The 19,936-nt window shown below is 40.7% G+C and overlaps 1 protein-coding gene across 1 annotated transcript in view; it reads right to left on the reverse strand.

The window, feature by feature from the left end:
• The window catches only part of IRAK3 (interleukin 1 receptor associated kinase 3), a gene marked incomplete at its 5' end in the record, with an annotated part of 59,516 nt that overhangs the window by 27,718 nt on the left and 11,862 nt on the right, over positions 1 to 19,936 (reverse strand). The window contains 4 exon segments of the mRNA XM_081082298.1: positions 2,459 to 2,610; positions 3,797 to 3,851; positions 4,450 to 4,514; positions 10,120 to 10,302. Coding sequence (XP_080938424.1) covers positions 2,459 to 2,610; positions 3,797 to 3,851; positions 4,450 to 4,514; positions 10,120 to 10,302 — 455 coding nt within the window.

Consider the following 19,936-nt stretch of genomic DNA (forward strand, 5'->3'; position numbering starts at 1 on the left):
ACCTATCTCACACATCTAGTATGTTTCCCTCTTCCTTTGTCATCTCCTGTCTTTTTACTCCTAGATATCAGCAACAAAAATCATAAAACGGGCATATTTATCATTCATTTCATTGCTTGACAAACATTTATTGAGCAACTACTATGGTTCAGGCCCTGTAGTGAGGCACTGGGATACTAAGATAAATAAGAGCTCTTTGAAGAAAACCATTTAGCCTATTGTGAGAGACAGGTGAGGAAATCAATACTATGATATAATGCTGTGATGCTGTGTCTACACTTAGGAGGGTCAGCAAAACCATCCTGGAGGGGTCAGAGGCAATCAAAGAAATAATTCTCTGGGGCAGGAAAGGAAGGAGATCTAGAGGCAATGACACCTCATTCTGAAGCCAGATTCCTGGAAACAAAACTCCCCAAAGGGAGTGTGAGTTGGTGGTAGCTGCAGAGAGAAGAGGAAGGTAGATGGATGGAGCCTTTGGGGAGGTGGCCCTGGGGTGCAACCAAAGGAGAATGTACAAATGGGGCCAGAGACACATTAGTGCTAAGACACAGGCTCTAGTTAGGCCACCTCTACAGTAACCGCATTCTCTGTTGAATGGTTTTACCGGTAAATAGTTCCATTTGTTTAATAGACCATTCCTCTTATCAGAAATTTTGAGATGTCTATATAGAATTAGTGGACAAAATGCAATTGAGGAAATGGAGAAATCAGGTTAATAATTTTTTTTTAAGTTCCTGTAATGTAAGCTGCAAAGTCGGGTTCACCTCAGGTCCTCTCTCTTTCTCCCCTATTTCCCCAGTCCTATCTAATAGATCAGTATTTTGGTCCATTTCATCTCTTTTCTTAGACATTCTCCTTGCCATCCCCCCCTGCCTCTACCCCACCTTACACTGGCTACGTATGAACCACCTGGGAAGCTTTGAAAAAGCACTGACGCCACCCTGGCCACTGTGGCTCAGTTGGTTGGAGCATCATCCCATACACCACATCCCATATGATGCCTCCTATATCAATGTTTCTCTCTCGCTGGCTCTCTCAATATCAATTTTTAAAAAATATTGATGCCTGCCAACACCGCCCCCTAGTCTGACCTAAACAGACACTAAGGGATCATTTTTTTTTAAAGCTCCAGAGGTGATTCTAATATTAGGGCTAAGAACATTAGTTTAAGCTCAATTCATGTACACATCTGAAAGATCCCTCTGCCAGGTCTTGTCACCTCCGGTCTAAGTTGTTGCCACCCTTCCTCCAATGCTTCTGCTCACTTCCTGTCTATCATCTAATCAAAGTTATATTTCAAGAACTCAAATCTAGTCTTTTCACTTTCCCTCTTACAAACCATCCATGGACGTAACCTATCTTTCCAGTATCCTTTTCTGCCTCTTCCTTCCCACCCCCACACTGATCTCTACTCCACTGAATGACCTATTATTCAAGAGTAAGATGCTTTCATGCCTGCGCCTTCAGGCCTGTGCCTCTGCTACTTATTCCACCCCAGACGTACTTCCCTCCCTCACTGCCGGCCAAGTCCTACTCATCCTTCAAAAGCCAGCTGAAAGGTCACTTCCTTTCATCCACTCCTCCATCTGTTCATTGCAGACATTTTTAGTGAATGGTTACTCGGTGCCAGGCACTCTCCTGGGTGCTGGACGCTCCCCTCCTCTGGCTATATGGTACGTGATCCTGTGACTTTTTGGTCAAATCGCTGCTAAAGTACTTCTCACATTGCAATTTAACATTTTCTTTAGCTGGCTGTTTCCCCTGTTATACTCTGAGCAACTTGAGGACGAAATATGCCTTATTCATCTTTGCAGGCTCAACACCCAGCCCATAGAAGGAGCTTAGAAACTGTTTAGTAATCATTGACTAACAGTGAAGAACATGAGGAGCAGCTCTTTGCGGGGGGTATGGTGTACCTATCTCTGCCCAACTCCTGGGTTAGATGCCTCAGGACCCTTGCTGCTCTACTGGCTGCAATCGCTCAGCTGTCTCCCAATCTCCTACTCTCATTGTTGCCTTGCTGCTCCTACTTGAAGCCTCCCCTTTGCTACCCTCCAGAGCTCTGGCAGAAGACCATTTATCAAATAGCATGGGATGCCAGTCTGTGTCTTAGCCTGTGAAGCTGCCCATCAAACAAACAGGAAAATGGGAGCAGCCGGCACAATCTGACCATCTGACGTGAAGTCCCAAAGGTCCTACAAGGCTTTTCAGAAAAGTCTTTCTCATGCAATACATCTGGGGGTGGGAAGGCTTTGACGTCCACATTCCCGCCAGACAGTCATTCATTTCATTTCTCAGTCATTTCTCCAGTCACCTGAGATCATATATCTTATTTCCATTTATGAAATTATATTTTCAAATGCACCTCTTTTCAATCTTGATGAAAAATGACACCTTCTAGTGTGAAGCACAGCAAATAAGTGGAACTGATATCCTGTGGCAGTAATTCTTTCCATACCTGTTTAAACAACTTAATGGCATAGGTTTGGTTTTGGATCTCCGCTCTGTATACCTCGAAAATCTCCCCTTCTCCGATGAGGAAGCCTTTGTGGAAGTTGTTGGTTCCTTCTATGATGTTTTGAAAGCTGATAGAAGAGTTAAGCACTATTCCTTTGGAAGGAAAGTAGAGAGAAGATAAATTGCCTTTTCCTTTTTAAGAGTCAATGCTACCATTATAAAAAACTAGGCCTTCCATATCAGAAACGCATTGAAACCCCGTGGAAAGTCAGTCGGGTGAGGCCCAGGAACCAAATGGAAACCCACCATGTGCTCTCTACACATTTATTCCGGTCTGGTGCCCACCATTTCACAGAGCAAATGGCTTTTTAGATATTCCAACAAGAGCACTGTGGTTCTATCACCTTACAAAGAGATCAGCCTAAAAGCTTAGTTGGGAAACTTTTCCTAGGTTCTGTTTCTTTGTCACTAGAACTATGAAGAATGTAAAAACCAGTAAAAAAAAAAAAAAGTATATTAGTGGAAAACTTGCTATTACTAAACAATATTTTCCAAGAATGACTGATGGAAACATTTTTCATTAGCCAAAACTTCTAAATGCCTGTTTTTACTTCTGCAGAATAAATTAGGAAGATGCTAAAGCAGAGATTGGGAAGAAACATTTAAAAAGTAATCAAATATAAATCCAAAAGCAAAAGCTTGGCTAAATCCTTCAAAACCCAATTTTGGCTATATTTCCACATTTAATGTTTGATTTAGACCCTACTGCTAAATCTTAAAAGGACCAACATTTTCTAAATCTCTCTTGAACCAAAGAAGCATCAGATCTAGTGGCAAGGATTAGACAAGGCAGCCTTAGAGAGCCACTGAAGTTGATCAGAATGATTCCTAGGCAGAACTAAATTATTCTCTAGGAAAGTTGATACGGAAAATAACTGGATTTTCATAGTGACTTTCAGAATTGCTCTACAAACATCTCTAAAAATCTCTGCAAATGCCATGAAAAAATTTAAAGCTATGTAAAACCCAACATAATTTTTAGATGTTTTCCTGACACATAAAAATAGCAAATTTCACTAACAAAAAATAAGAAATCCCCTAAGAGACCACAATTATGTTCTTCATTGGCCAATAGATTTTTAATTTCACAATGATATATCATCAGAACTGTCTCAGTCAAAATTGCAAATATTTTTATATCTATGAAAATTTTATCCTGAATCTGCATATTAATGAATAGTTAATATACTTATTGGATATTTCTCACTCTCAAATGACTTAATTGAACACATGATTTAAAAAGAAGTTTGGGTGTTTGATTTTTTTGTGTGTTTTTTACCTTTTTTATTATGTTCAAGGATAGGAACATTATCCACTGTGACATTGGCTGTTTCCTAAGAGAAGAAATACATATTAAAGTAATTCAGTTTCATAAATCTAGATAGAACAGAATTTCAACAGGAATTCAAAGCTCCCTCTGGGACTATACATTTCAATAGAGTGAAATCTAATTTAGAAGAAAGCTAGTAGAAAGCAAAATTATTGTATTTTATTCAACGATATTCATTGCCTTATATATTTAAGGCTTCCAGACCAACTGTAAAAACTCAAATATCAACGTCATATTCAGTTATACTCAATTTTAAATGACTTCTATTGCTATAAAAGTGATCGCTGCTAATTTGCTGTAAGAAAAGCTAACAGCAATATGCAAAGCACCAATTAGAACAGGAAAATTAAGACAAATGCATAACTCCCAGCACCCTTAAGAGTTCTAAGTCTCATCTCTGACAGATCACTGCGAGGAGAAAGTGAACTCTTCAAGCATCTGTGAATCTCTAATTTCCTGAATCCCCAACTAAAGAAAGAATAATGAGAGCTGGGCTTGCCTGCTTTTACATGGGTACCTGAAGTGCAGCATTTTTCTGCACTTATGCTCAATTATGTATGCAACAGAATTCAAGGGTCATTATCTGTGCGCACACACTCTACCTTGGAGAACAAATCTGGAAATCCAACCCCCTGATGACGCTGCTCTGGAGGATTCAAGGCTGCTCCTGAAAGAGAGGTAAGGGGAGCTAGATACAAAAACCTTTTATGTTCCTAATAAACATGTCCTTTTTTCTTTCTTAGACTGTAAAAATAAACACCTTCCTAGTAATGTTCATTTCTAAAGCTCAGTTTCATTTCCATTGAATTGTTGCAAATGTATACATGTGAATAGCTTTCTAATGATCAAATACTTTACACACATATTTTGTTTCACTTAAAACAGGAATACCTACCTTAAATTAATGTTATATATTATTTATTTTATTTTTTTATTTTATTGATTTTTTACAGAGAGGAAGGGAGAAGGATAGAGAGTTAGAAACATCAATGAGAGAGGAACATCGATCAGCTGCCTCTTGCACACTCCCTACTGGGTATGTGCCCTCAACCAAGGTACATGCCCTTGACCATAATCAAACCTGGGACCCTTGAGTCCGCAGGCTGACGCTCTACCCACTGAGCCAAACCAGTTAGGGCGTTAGATATTATTTTAAAAAGTAAAGTAGAAAGTTGAAAGAAAATAAACATTGTTATCATCTTTTTGCACATATATTTAATTTTTGTTTTTTGAAACTATAGTATTTTATGCCATAAGTGTGTATGTGTGTGGGTGCACATGCATGTTGTGTGCCTGCTTATGCTAACCACTACAAACACCCACCACTGCTCCCCAGTTTTAGGCTGTAACTTCTGTCTGTTATAGTTCTTTCTGAACTGAAGTAGTCTATGTGGCTTCCCACAAAAGATTAAAGCCCTGCAATAGTTTGCAGTCGCTTCTGATATTTTGATTCAGACTTTAGAAAATTTTCATTTCATCTTCAAATTTTTCTTAGATTGTGTTCTACTGTTTCTTAAATTATTTGCTTAGAAGACTGGCAACAAAACCCAATAAATTGATAACAAATCTCCTTGGAAAATACTATAAACTAAACATTATAGACCTAACCGACACCTATTGAACATTCCCTCCCAAAACAGAAGATTATATACATACTTCACAAGTGCACATTGAACATTCTCCAGCAGAGACACATTTTAGGCAATAAAATGGGCCTCAATAAATTTGGCAGGGTTGAAATCATACAAAGCATATTCTCTGACCACAATGGAATTAAAGCAGAAATCAGTAACAGAAGGAAATCTGGGAAGTTCACAAATACATGGAAATTAAACAACAAACTCACAAATAACAAAGTCAAAGAATAATCACAAGGAAAATTATAAAATACTTTGAAATGAATAAAAATAAAAACACAGCATATGGCCTGGCGGGTGTGACTCAGTGGTTGAGCCTTGACCTATGAACCAGGAGGCTGAGATTCAGTTTCTGGTCAGGGCATATGACTGGGTTGTGGGTTTGGTCCCCAGTGTGGAGCCTGCGGAAGGCAGCTGATCAATGATTCTCTCTCATCACTGATGTTTCTATCTTTCTCTCCCTCTCCCTTCTTCTCTGAAATCAATAAAAAAATTAAGAAACCAAATACAACATATCAAAACATAATACAGCAAAAGCAAAGTTTATTGAGGCCCATTTAAAGGAAAATTTATAGCTGTGTATGCCTGCATTCAAAAAGAATGTCTCAAATCCATAGCCTAAACTTATACCTTAAGTAGCTAGAAAAAGAAGAGTGAACTAAACTGAAGTAAGCAAAAGGGAAGAAAGATTTAAGATTAGAGTGAAATTAAATGAAATAAAAAATAGAAAACTAAAGAGAAAAATCAAGGAAACCAAAGTGGATTCTTTAAAGAAAGAAAAAAATTGACAATCTTTTATTTAAACTGACCAAGAAAGAGAAAAGACTAAAACTACTAAAACAAAAACAAAAGAGGAGGCATAACTACCGACCTTACAGAAATAAAAAGAATTATAAGGGAATACAAGAACTGTATGAAAAAAATTAAATAACTTAGATGATATAGATGGTATAAACAGATTTCCAGAAAAACACAAATTGCTGATACTAACTCAAGAAGAAATAATCTAAATGGACCTATAACAAAGAAAGAGATGGAATTAATATTTTAAGACTTCCCCAAAGAAAAGTCCAAGTCGGGGTAAATTCACAGGTGAATTCTACCAATAACTAAAGAAGATTTAACATCCGTCCTTCACAAATTTTTCCAAAATAGAATTTATTCCCAAATTATTCTTTGAGGCCAATATTTTCCTTATACCAATGCCAGACAAAACATCACAAGAAAACTATAGACCAATATCCCTTATGTATATAGATGCAAAAATCCTCAACAAAATACTAACAAACCAGATCCAGAAACATATAAGGGTTATATACCACCACCAAGTGGGGTTCATCCCAGAAATCCAATATTGGCTTAATATCTGAAAATCAATCAGTAAAATAAATCATTTTTATAGAATGAAGAATAAAATCTGTAAAATCCAATAACCTATCATAATAACTATAGCAATAGAATTTCCTTAATTTGATAAAAAGATCCATGAAAAGCCCACAGATAACGTCGTTCACAATTGTGAAAGACTGAGCAGTTTCTCCTTTAGATCAACAAGAAAAGGATGTCTGGTCTTGCCACTTCTATTCAACAATATACTAGAGACTCTAGCCAGGGCAGCTAGGCAAGGAAAAGATACAGGAATGATCCTAAGTACTGTCGTGTGGTACAAAATTTGAAGTTTGGGGGCTACAGGGGCACTAGAAGTCATTGCTCTGGTTGCTCATAAAAAGAGAGGACAATACTTCATTGCCATATAAAATGGAAGGCTCGATGTGGCTCTCTCCTCAGAAGCCAGCAGGAAGCTGTGGATTTCACATCAAAATATAAGAAATAATTACTGATCATTAAAATATAAATGCACAATGTGATATATAAAGACAAGCATGCCAGAAGTATAAAGACAGCAAGTAAAGATTCTAATTTCTTGAACAACTTGATTATGCCCTGAGATCTGGGAACGTCTTAGGGATGTGAAGAAACCACCTATGCAGCCACCTGAATTGCAGGAATGATGACTACAGGTCCTTTCTCAGAAGGACTCATAATAAAATCCAAGTCTATAAAGTGATCCCTGAAGGCTGGCAAGTGAAAGCTAAGAATTTCTCTAAAATGAAAACCATCCCACCAAATTGAACAATTGTAAGAAAAGGTAGACAAAAATAGATATCTGGCCCAGCTGGCGTGGCTCAGTGGTTGAGCATTGACTTATGAACCAAGAGGTCATGATTCAATTCCCGGTCAGGGCACATGCCAAGGTTGTGGGCTCAATCCCCAGTGTGGGGCGTGCAGGAGGCAGCCGATCAATGATTCTCTCTCATCATTGATGTTTCTTTCTCTCCCTCTCCCATCCTCTCTGACATCAATTTAAAAATTTTTTTTAAATGGATATCTGGATGGATAATAAATTATTTGGATAACTGATAGCTCTGTGCATGGTAGCAACAAAGACTAAATATGTTTATCTTAACTCCTAAATCGGTGAGTGTTATCATAGGAGATATCTGTTCAGCAGGTTACACTTACTGTTTCCAATGAATCATCACATTGCTGCTTTTAACAAGCTATACAATGAACATTTTTTAAGATAATCAAAGCATCCACTCAATAAATCACAATTAAATAATGCTATTGAGAGGCTTAGCTTGACACGCAGGCAATCTGGGCAGGGGTCCAGTGGAAAATAAAGGCTGGTGGAACATACCTCAGGGGCAGACAGGGCAGTCTGAGCAAGCCTAATCACAGAAACCAACCATGCAGGAATAACAAAATGTTTTTGGACTCAAAGTGGGAGGCATGTGAAACTAGGGAGGCATGTGAAACTTGCTGGGCAAGAACAATTGAGGGAATCAATCAGCATAGATATAGAGAAGGCTTGTAGCAAATATATACCCCTAGACTACCAGGCTTCACAGGAAACCCATTATTGGGCCTCCCTCCCCATGTGGGGAGCCCGAATCTGCTTGCAATAAATTTTCCATGCATTTGCTTAAATCTTTTGGTCTGCAGAACTCATTCTTTGGTGTGGAGAGACACAACCCCCTGGGGGGAAAACCTCGGCTCACTGTTCTGGTTATCACTACTTTCCTCAGAAAAGGACTCAGTGCAAAGTGCTATCCTCCACTCATCTCAAATTTATCTATCTCCTGGTACTAGGGCAGTAAATACTTGTCTTTTCACCAATCAGCCAATCTCCCCTTCAAAAACTAAAATCAATATTGCATGTGCAACAGACTAGGAGTCAATCAAGAATGTGACATTTTTGTCTAATCAGTTCGCATCATTCTCTGCTGCATAAATAAATGATGTAGAAAGCAAAAGATACCCTGAAATCTACTAAAGTATAAAACATCCCACGTGTCCTGTCAAAGTGGTGTGAGTTTATACATGAATAGCGAACCATGTGGATGGTTTCAGTGGTTGAAAAAGGCTCAGATAATGATCAGGCATTGAATTCACAGTTCCAGGGGACTCGTTGCATTTTAATTGATCAGTAAGCCTCATACTGCAGGATTCTGCTCTATGAAACTAAGTGAAGAAATAATGTGCAAAAGTTGAAAAGGAGTTAGCCAAGTCATACAGATAATATCATGGTAGAAGCCTATTGGAAACTGCCTAATATCCCATTAACATGGAAAACCTACAGAATAAAAGTGAACCTGAAGCTACAGTTTTCTGGTACAAATCTCTCAGGATTTCTTCTTTGTGTGTGCAAAGTTTCTTTGGGTAATAACATAGAGGTTCAAGGGCACTTAGTATATTATTCAAAAGGATGTGTGCAAATATAGAGAAATAAAAATGTTACTGAATGAAAGAGGCAAATAATAAGGATAGTGATTCAAAAGAGTTTCCAACTTAAGAGCCCTGAGTCTATAAGACCCAAGATCACTCAAGATCATTCTTATTGAAGTGAATAAATCTAAAGTGGAATAAACAGAACAGGTAACATTAGGAGATTATTTTATTGACAAAGAATGAATGGAGAAAACTTCATGAGCTTTACTTATCAGGTTACTCTTCATGTAAGGCATGACACAGCATGAGAAACAAACAAGACAAAGGGAAGAACCAGACCCCTGTGTAATGAACAGTAAACAGGTAAGGCAGAGTTAGAGGCAATGGCATAAAAAGAGCAATGCAGATAAAAGAGAAATCCCACAGTTATTCTGCAGGGATATCATTTACACAAAAATACAGGAGGAAAATCCAATTATATTTTTAATTTCTAATCATATGATAAAACAAATCATAGAATTATCTATATTTTACTTATATTGTGATTGTGGTTATGTTTATGCTTCAAAGAGTTTCAGAGTTTTGGATAGAGAGTTGGTTCATATTGCTAAGAATAAAACAGTTCAAAAAGTGTGATTTTTCAAGTAAAAAAAAAAAATCTTAAACCCCAAACTATAAAGTGGTAGAAAAGGAATGTGCTGTATACATTATGTAGTAAAGAAAGAAAGTGGCACCAAAAAAATGTGAAGCAGTAAGGCCCACTTCAGATAAATGCCACTGGTAAGAAATCTGTGACATATAGCATAACTAGTCATTGTCCTGAATAAAATGCAATATTTACATTTACAAATTATTATTCCTATAAAATGGACCAAGAGCCATGTCATAAAAATCAGTGTTTACCATGGTTTGCAATTAAATGGATAGCCCGGTGATGTCCCATCTCCTGGAGAATCCGTAAGAGGTCACCGACGGTCTTGTTTTTCTGTGCCCAGGACCACAGCAATTCTCTTGTTCCACTTTTACCTTGATCTACATATTTTTCAATGTGACGAACGTCCAGCCAGGTGTTTGAAAGTCGCTCCGCTGTGGAAATGCAACAGGAAGAACCAAAGAACAGTTCACGTTATTGAAATATTTGGTGTGCCTTATGTGTTTTATGTAATTTTATTTATGGTTTTTATTTTGAACTAACTTTAGTTCCTCACCCAGCTTCCCCTAATCTTAAAATCTTACATAACCACAGTCCAATTATTAGTGATGGCCTTATTCTAATTTCATCAGTTTTCCTACTGTCCTTTTTCTCTTCTAAAATCCCATCCAGTTTCCCGCATTACAATTAGTTATTATTTCTTTTTAATCTCCTCCACTCTTATGTTCCTCAGTTTTTCCTTCTCCTGCAGGATAGGAAAATGCTATTGTGTCCTTCTCAATGCATAAAATCAAAAGGTTCATGATGTTGATGTCTTATCACTGGTGATGTTCATCTTGATCACTTGGGTAAAGTGGTATCTGCACTATGAAATTATCTTTCCTTTTACTATCATTTCCTTTTAGTATCATCAACTAGAGACCCGGTGCACGACATTCGTGCACTGGAGGGGGGGGGGTGAGGGTTCCCTCAGCCCGGCCTGTGCCCTCTTGCAGTCTGGGACCCCTCAGGGGATGTCCAACTGCCAGTTTAGACTTGTTCACTCCAGGGAACAGGCCTAAGCTGGCAGTCGGACATCCCCCGAGGGGTCCTTAGTGCTGCCGTGGAGACGAGAGATGCTCCTGCCACCGCTGCTTCACTCACCAGCCATGAGCCCGGCTTCTGGCTGAGTGGGGCTCCCCCTGTGAGAGCACCATTCAGCCAGAAGCCAGGCTTGCTGCTCCTTAGCGCTGCCTCGGAGACGGGAGAGGCTCCTGCCACCTCCACTGCACACGCCAGCCTTGAGCCTGCTGGTGAGCCCAGCTTCTTGCTGAGGCACTGACACCAGGGGGCAGCTCCTGCATTGAGTGTCTGCCCCCTGGTAGTCAGTGCGCATCATAGCAACCAGTCGTTCCACCATTCAATCGACTTACATATTAGCCTTTTATTATATAGGACTAGAGGCCCGGTGCACAAAAATTTGTGCACTTGGGGGGAAAGGGGGGGGTCCCTCAGCCCGGCCTGTGCCCTCTTGCAGTCTGGGACCCCTCGGGAGATAACGACCTGCTGGCTTAGGCTTGCTCCCAGGTGGCAGAGGGCAGGCCCAATCCCTAGGTGCAGCCCCTGGTCGGGCTCAGAACAGGGCCAATTGGGGAGTTGGGGCACCGCCCCTGTCATGCACAGAGCAGGGCAGATCGGGAGGTTGCGATGCCACCCTCAGTCACGCTCAGGGTAGGGCTGATTGTGGGGTTGGGGCACCGCCCCCTGTCACACTCAAGGCAGGGTCGATGTGGAGGTTGCGGCACCACCCCTTGTCATGCACAGAGCAGGGCCAATCAGGGGGTTGGGGCACTCCCCCCTGTCACTCACAGAGCAGGGCCCATCAGGGGGGTTGGGGCTCCATACCCTGTCACGCACAGAGCAGGGCCGATCAGGGGGTTGGGGAGCTCCCCCCGTCACTCACAGAGTAGGGCCGATAGGGGAGTTGGGGCACTGCCCCCTGTCACACACAGAGCAGGGCCCATCAGGGGGTTGGGGTGCCGCACCCTGTCACACTCAGGTCAGGGCCGATGGGGAGGTTATGGCTCTACCCCGTCACACACAGAGCAGGGCCCATGGGGGGCGGTTGGGGCATCGCCCTCAATCACCCACAGAGCAGGGCCGAAAATGGGGTTGGGGCGCCGCCACTGTCACACTCAGGGCCGGGCCGATGGGGAGGTTATGGCTCTACCCCGTCACACACAGAGCAGGGCCCGTGGTAGGGGAGGGGGGAGTTGGTGCGCTGCACCCTGTCACACAGAAAGCAGGGCCAATCGGGGGTTGGGGAGCTCCCCCCTATCAGGCACAGAGCAGGGCTGATCAGGAGGTTGGGGCACCTTCCCCTGTCACGAACAGAGCAGGGTGGATAGGGAGGTTGTGGCCCTGCCCCCTGTCACACACAGAGCTGCAGGGCAATCAGGGGGTTTGGGTGCTGCCCCCGTCACGCTGATCCCGGTGCTGGGAGGCCTCGTGGCTCCGCTGATGCCGGTGCTGGGAGGCATATTACCCTTTTACTATATAGGACAGAGGCCTGGTGCATGTGTGGGTGCTGGCTGGTTTGCCCTGAAGGGTGTCCTGGATCAGGGTGGGGGACCCCACTGGGGTGCCTGGCCAGCCTGGGTGAGGGGATGATGGCTGTTTGCAGCTGGTCACACATCCTTCAGGGTGGGGGTCCCCACTGGGGTGCCTAGCCAGTCTGGGTGAGGGGCTGACGGCTGTTTTCAGGCTGGCGGGTGACGGAAACTCCCAACCACCCCTTTTTTTCTTTTTTTTTTTTTTTATTCTGGGCCAGCTTTAGCTCTGAGGCTCCAGCTCTTAGGCCTCCACTCCTAAAAGCAGGTATCTGGTTTGTTTCGGTTCTATAATCGAAACAATGTATAACTCCAGGTCTGAGATCCCGGCTCGCTGAAAGCAGGTTTCTGGGGTTTTGTTTAGCTTCTATATTTGTAACTACATTTCAAACTGCAGGCTCAGAGGCCGGCAAGGCAGGCAGAGAAGGGTGGTTTCCTCCATCACTAAAGCAAGCAAGCCTCATGTTAGTTTCAAGCTGCCTGGCTGCCGGCTGCCATCTTGCCTGGAAGTTAATTTGCATATCGCCCTGATTAGCCAATGGGAAGGGTAGCGGTTGTACGCTAATTACCATGTTTCTCTTTTATTAGATAGGATAACTATATTGGGGGAAATACTTCAAAACTATGGAAATATCCTGTTTCTCCTCAGATTTTGCCCATAAGTGTTCACATCTACTAGTGGAACTTGTTTATCACAATTATTACTCTGGTGTTTGCTTAATGGTAATATTTTTATTTTCTCTTTTTTCTGTCTATGTTCATTAGCTCTAATGCTTCTGTAAAAAAGTGCTGTCTCTTCTCCCCCATTTGTTTAACTAATTTATTTATTTTTAACATCATAGACTCATGAATATTTATGTCATAGGTTAAAATCCAGTGCCATCATTATTTTACTTTGTTGCTAAAATTATTCCAGCTTTGTCTATTCAGGTTGGCCCTTTGTTCTTTTGACAAGTCCTATCATTTTTGGAACACTTCTTTATTTTCTGGCTCAGCAGATGTTCTAGGCCAGTGGTCGGCAAACTGCGGCTCGCGAGCCACATGCGGCTCTTTGGCTCCTTGAGTGTGGCTCTTCCACAAAATACCATGTGTGGGCGCGCATGTACAGTGCGACTGAAACTTGGTGGCCCATGCGCAGAAGTCGGCATTTTGTGGAAGAGCCACACTCAAGGGGCCAAAGAGCCGCATGTGGCTCGCGAGCTGCAGTTTGCCGACCACTGTCCTAGGGGCAAGGTTACTGGGGCCTAAGCCAAGTTTAAAACTAGGAGTGTTTCTTTTCTTTTCTTTTTTTTTTAATATATTTCTTTATTGATTTCAGAGAGAAACGGAGAAGGGGAGAGAGAGAAACATCAATGATGAGAATCATTGATAGGCTGCCTCCAGCAGGTCCCCTACTGGGGATTGAGCCCGCAACCCAGGCATGTGCCCTTGGTCGGATTCGAACCTGGAACCCTTCAGTCCACAGGCTGACGCTCTATCCACTGAGCCAAACCAGCTAGGGCTAAAACTAGGAGTATTTCTAAAGAGAGACCAATTCTTAAGTTATTATTGGATAGGGTACACTATTCTGTGGAGGGGGGGAAGGTGGAGAAAATCGTGGAGTTTCAGTTTGAAAAACAAACAGAAGAATGAAATTTGAGCCTCATGGACTATTCTGTCTTCTAAGGAGAAAAGTTGCCAGTCAAAACAGCATTGCTGGCCTCCTGGAATTATGTAGAAACATGTTGGTTTAGTGGTGGCTCTGCCATCGACCTATGGTGCCAGTGCAGACAAGTCATAGTCTCACTGAGCAACCTGAAAATTCTCATCAGTGTCTGTCTTTTGAAGTAATCCTTCCCCAAAACATAATAGCAAATTAGTTTGCTTCCCTGGCCTGCTAATTATATGAGCATTGACTTTAAAACCCCTCCAGTCTTTAAAATACTTCCTAGTCTCAAAATTAACATTCCAATGAGGAAATGCTAAATCTCAACGTTCAGTGAAGGGGAAACTTAGGTTTCTACTTTTTCTATTAGTAAGATAATTGGCTAATATTTAGATAATATTAGGCATAATGTACCATACAGATTAGTAATATTTATAGTAACATAAAACAGGATTCTTCTTTCTTTTATGTTTTTAAAAAATATATTTTTATTGATTTCAGAGAGAAAGAAGAGGGAGATAGAGATAGAAACATCAATGATGAGAGAATCATAGACTGGTTGCCTCATGCATGCCCCCTACTGGGGGTCGAGCCTGCAACCCAGGCATGTGCCCAGACCTGAAATTAAGCCTGTCACCTCCTGGTTCATAGGTCAACACTCAACCACTGAGCCACACTGGCCAGCCTCTTCTTATTTCCTTTATTTTTCAGGAAAACAGTTCCCTCTAGGCTTTGAATCTTCGGGATGAGACATGTGTGTAATTTAATAGGGGTGAAGAAAGAAGACTCCCTTGTGGGCTATCAGTCAGGGAAGGAGAGTGAGGGTGATGCCACCTCGCCTGGCTTTGCAGCAGGGGTGAGCTGGGGTAAAGTTTAAACAGGCCGAGGGAAGATGAAAGAGCCTGTCAAATGGGGAATTGCTCCAGAAATGGAGAAAAGAGCAGGAGGAGGCAGAGCACACCAGTGTTGCTTAGAGCAGAGGTTTATGTTTAAGAACAGGTGGACGAGCTTCATGAAGTCCCCAAGTTAGCTTTGTAAGAATATGCTCAGCACATAGGGGGTGTTTAAAATATATTTACTGAAGGACAGAGAGGGACCTGACGCATAAGTTAGATTGGCCAATTTAAGATTTCTGATGCAAAGATGGAAGCTTTACTTTTTGGAAGAGCCATCTGGTGGCAATAGTAGCAGGAGTCTTCTTATATAGAAGATTTGCACATAAAAAGATATAAGCATTTTCTCCCGATTCTCACAAGAGGAAAGGAACTTTTTTTAACTATTAAGGAAACCTGGAGTTAACTTTTCAAGGTCCAAAGGATGTCAGATTTCCCATAGAATTCCATTTCCCCGTTTTCCCTTCTCTTTTTTAATTTCTGAATTTTCCTTTTAAAAGTGCGACAGGCCATGAGTCTGTGCTCTCCGGTCCTGTGACTCGGCTGAGAAACTGCTAATGTAATATGCTCTTCCTTGCCTGGCTGGTGTGGCTCAGTGGTTGAGATTTGACCTATGAACCTGGAGGTCACAGTTCAATTCCTGGTCAGGGCACCGGCCCAGGTTGCCAGGTCCATCCCCAGTGGGGGGTATGCAGGCGGAAGCCTATCAATGATTCTTTCTCATTATTGATCTTTCTATTTCTCTCTCCCTCTCCTTTCCTTTCTGAAGTCAATAAAAATTTTATTTTTTTTAAAGAAACATTTAAACCTGTAAAAAAAATTTTTTAAAAAAATGCTCTTCCTTAAGCACATTTTTGAGATTTAGCTGGTGGGTGAGTGAACAGATGCCAAAAAAGTGGAGTTCTTAGTTCCCTAACACTGACCAGGGGCAAAGGGCTTTGAGTTTGCACTGTCTAAGGAAACCTACATTAGGCAAAGGCATTTTTCTGATAAGAACAGTTCCCAGTGTGAAACTGACTGGTGCTCAGTTAAAACGGATACTGCATACATGGGTTGCTTCCAGGACTAGCAATGAAATGTGTTTTCTTTCTCCAACTAGTAATCCAAGTGCAACCTCAATAGGTTTTCGCCAATGATAATGCATTCTGAATAGTAACACCACTGAAGAGTATTATTAGCTTCCATAAAGTGTATAACACATTTAGATCAAATTCCACCAAACAATACCATCAATTTGATGCAAAAGGATGCAAACTCTTGACTTTAATTATATTCCTCAATATTCCTAGTTTTCTCTTATCCTTCCGTATTTGTTCCCTTCCGGGACATAGAACTTTATTTATTGATGGTACTAAACAAATAAAGAGTAAACTTCTCTATGACTGTGTTGTTAAAGTTAGGAGCATTCTAAATAAAATGATATGCTGTAGCATGAAAAAAATATAGTAACTATGAAAAAGAATAGTTTAAGATAAAGAATGACATAACATAAATAAAGAACATATTGAAAAGAATACACAGCAGATTAGGGGAAGCTGAGGATCGAATCAGTGAATTAGAAGACAGAGTTGAAAATATCACTCAATCAGAGAACCAAAAAGAAAAAACAATTAAAAAACAGGAGAACAGCTTAAGGAATCTGTGGGACAATGTGAAACATAACAATATTTGAATAGCAGGTGTGCCAGAAGAGGCAGAAAGGGAGAGAGGGATAGAGAACGTGTTTGAAGAAATAATGGCAGAACTTCCCTAACCTGGTAAAGGAAAAAGTCACACAAGTTCAGGAGGCACAGAGAACCCCAAGCAAAAAGAATCCAAAGAGGCCCATGCCCAGACACATCATAATTAAAATGCCAAAAATTAAAGACAGAGAATCTTAAAGGCAGGAAGAGAAAAGAAAACTGTTACCTACTAAGGAGTTCCCATAAGGCTCATACCCGATTTCTCATCAGAAACTCTACAGGCCAGAAGGGAATGACATGAAGTACTCAAGGTAATGGAAAGCAAGGATCTGAGACCAAGATTATTTACCCAGCAAGACTATCATTCAAAATAGGTGGTCAAATAAAGAGCTTCCCAGAAAAAAAAAAAAAAAAAAGAAGGCTTAAGGAGCCTTTACCTGGGTTGCGGGCACATCCCCAGTAGGAGATGTGCAGGAGGCAGCTGATCGATGTTTCTAACTATCTCTCTCCCTTCCTCTCTGTAAAAAATCAATAAAATATATTTTAAAAAAAGAAGAAATAGAGAGAGACCTAGCCATACAGAATTAAAATGGCAATAAATAAGTACCTCTCAATAATAACCCTAATGTAAACGGATTAAATGCTCCAATCAAAAGGCATAGGGTAGCTGAATGGATACAAAAACATGACCCAACTATATACTGTCTACAAGAGACCCACCTCAAAAAAAAAAAGACACACAGAGTATGAGAGTGAAGGGATGGAAAAAAATTTTTCATGCAGGATGGAATTGAAGAGCATTATGCTAAATGAAATAAGCCAGTCAGAGAAAGATAAATATCACATGATCTCACTCATTTGTGAAATATAATGAACAACATAAACTGATGAACAAAAATAGAACCAGAATCATAGAAGCATTGAACAGAATGTCCAACCTATGAGGGAAGGCAGGGGGTGAGGGGGTAAGAGATCAACCAAAGGACTTGCATGCATGCACATGAGTATAACCAATGGACACAGACAGGGTGGGAGGTGAGGGCATGTGCAAGGGGGTGAGGGCAGCCAGGGAGAGGTTAATGGAGGAAAAAGGAGACATATGTAATACTTTAAACAATAAGAATTTAAATTAAAATTTTTTTCCCATGCAATTGGAAAAGAAAAAAAAGCTGGAGTAGCAATACTCATATCCAACAAAATAGACTTTAAAATGAAGGCCATCACAAGAGACAACAAAGGTCACTACATAATACTAAAGGGATCGATCCAACAAGAGGATATAACCCTGGTAAACATATATGCACCCAATATAGGAGCACCTAAATACACACACACACACCCAGAGGACTTTAATGGAGAGATCGACAACAATACAGTCATAGGAGGGGAGTTTAACACCCCTCTGACTTCACTGGACAGATCTTCCAGACAAAAACTTAACAAGGAAACAGAGACTCTAAAGGACACACTGGATCACATGGATTTAATTGACATTTATAGAACATTTCACCCCAACGCAGCAGAATATACATTCTTCTCAAGTGCACATGGGTCATTCACAAAGATAGACCACATGTTAGGACACAAAACAAGTCTCTACAAGTTCAAGAAGATTGACATCATATCAAGCATCTTCTCAGATCACAGTGGAATGAAATTAGAAATCAACTACAGTAAAAACACTCAAACACATGGAGGCTAAATAACATGTTGTTAAACAATGAATGGGTTACAACAAGATCAAGAAAGAAACAAAAAGTTCCTGGAAACAAATGAAAATGAACACACAACAACCCCAAATCTCTGGGACACAGCAAAAACAGTCTTGAGAGGGATATTCATAGCACTACAGGCATACCTTAAAAAACAAGAAAAATTAACAATAAACTATTTAATCCTACAACTTAAAGAACTAGGAAGAGAACAACAAGAAAAGCCCAGAGTAAGTAGAAGGAAGGAAATAATAAATTTTGGAGCAGAAATAGCCCTGACCGGTTTGGCTCAGTGGATAGAGCGTTGGCCTGAGGACTCAAGGGTCTGCGGTTCGATTCCGGTCAAGGGCATGTGCTTTGGTTGCGGGCACACCCCCAGTAGAAAGTGTGCGGGGGGGCAGCTGATTGATGTTTCTCTCTCATCGATGTTTCTAGCTCTCTGTCCCTCTCCCTTCCTCTCTGTAAGAAATCAATAAAATATACTTTTTTAAAAAAAAGAAAGAAATAACATAGAGACTAAAAAAGCAATAAAAAAAATCAGTGCAACCAAGAGCTAGTTCTTTGAAAGGATAAACAAAATTGATAAATCATTAGCCAGGCTCATCAAGAAACAAAGAGAGAAGACACAAACAAACAAAATCAGAAATGAAAGTGGAGAAGTAACCACTGACATCACAGAAATACAAAGGACTGCAAGAAAATACTACAAACAATTATATGCCAACAAGCTGGACAATGTGGATGAAATAGACAAATTTCTAGAAAAAGATATAATCGTCTAAAACTGAATCAGGAGGAATCAGAAAACCTGAATAGGCCAATAACAGCTGATGAAATAGAAGCAGTAAGTAAAAAACTCCCCCCAAACAAAAGCCCAGGTCCGGATGGCTTCACAGGGGAGTTTTACCAAACATTCAAAGAAGACCTAACACCTATACTCCTCAAACTATTTCAGAAAATCCAAGAAGAAGGAACACTTCCAAACACTTTTTATGAGGCCATCATTATCCGAATTCCAAAACCAGATAAAGACACTACAAAGAAAGAGAATTACAGGCCAGTATCCCTGATGAACATAGATGCTAAAATCCTCAACAAAATATTAGCAAATCGCATCCAGCAATATTTTAAAAAGATCATACACCATGATCAAGTGGGATTTATTCCAGGGATGCAAGGCTGGTACAATATTCACAAATCAATAAACATGATACATCACATAAACAAATTGAAAGACAAAAATCACATGATCATATCAATAGGTGCTGAGAAGCATTCCACAAAATTCAACACCCATTTTTGATAAAAACTCTCAGCAAAATGGGAATAGAGGGAACATATCTCAATATGATAAAGGCCATGTATGACAAACCTACAGCCAACATCATACTCAATAGGCAAAAACTAAAACCATTTCCCCTAAGAACAGGAACAAGACAGGGATGCCCACTCTCACCACTCCTGTTCGACATAGTACTGGAAGTGCTAGCCATAGCAATCAGACAAAAAGAATAAATAAAAGGCATCCAAATTGGAAAAGAATAAGTA

Source organism: Myotis nattereri (genome assembly GCF_964212035.1).
Source record: "Myotis nattereri genome assembly, chromosome: 2".
Taxonomy (NCBI): domain Eukaryota; kingdom Metazoa; phylum Chordata; class Mammalia; order Chiroptera; family Vespertilionidae; genus Myotis; species Myotis nattereri.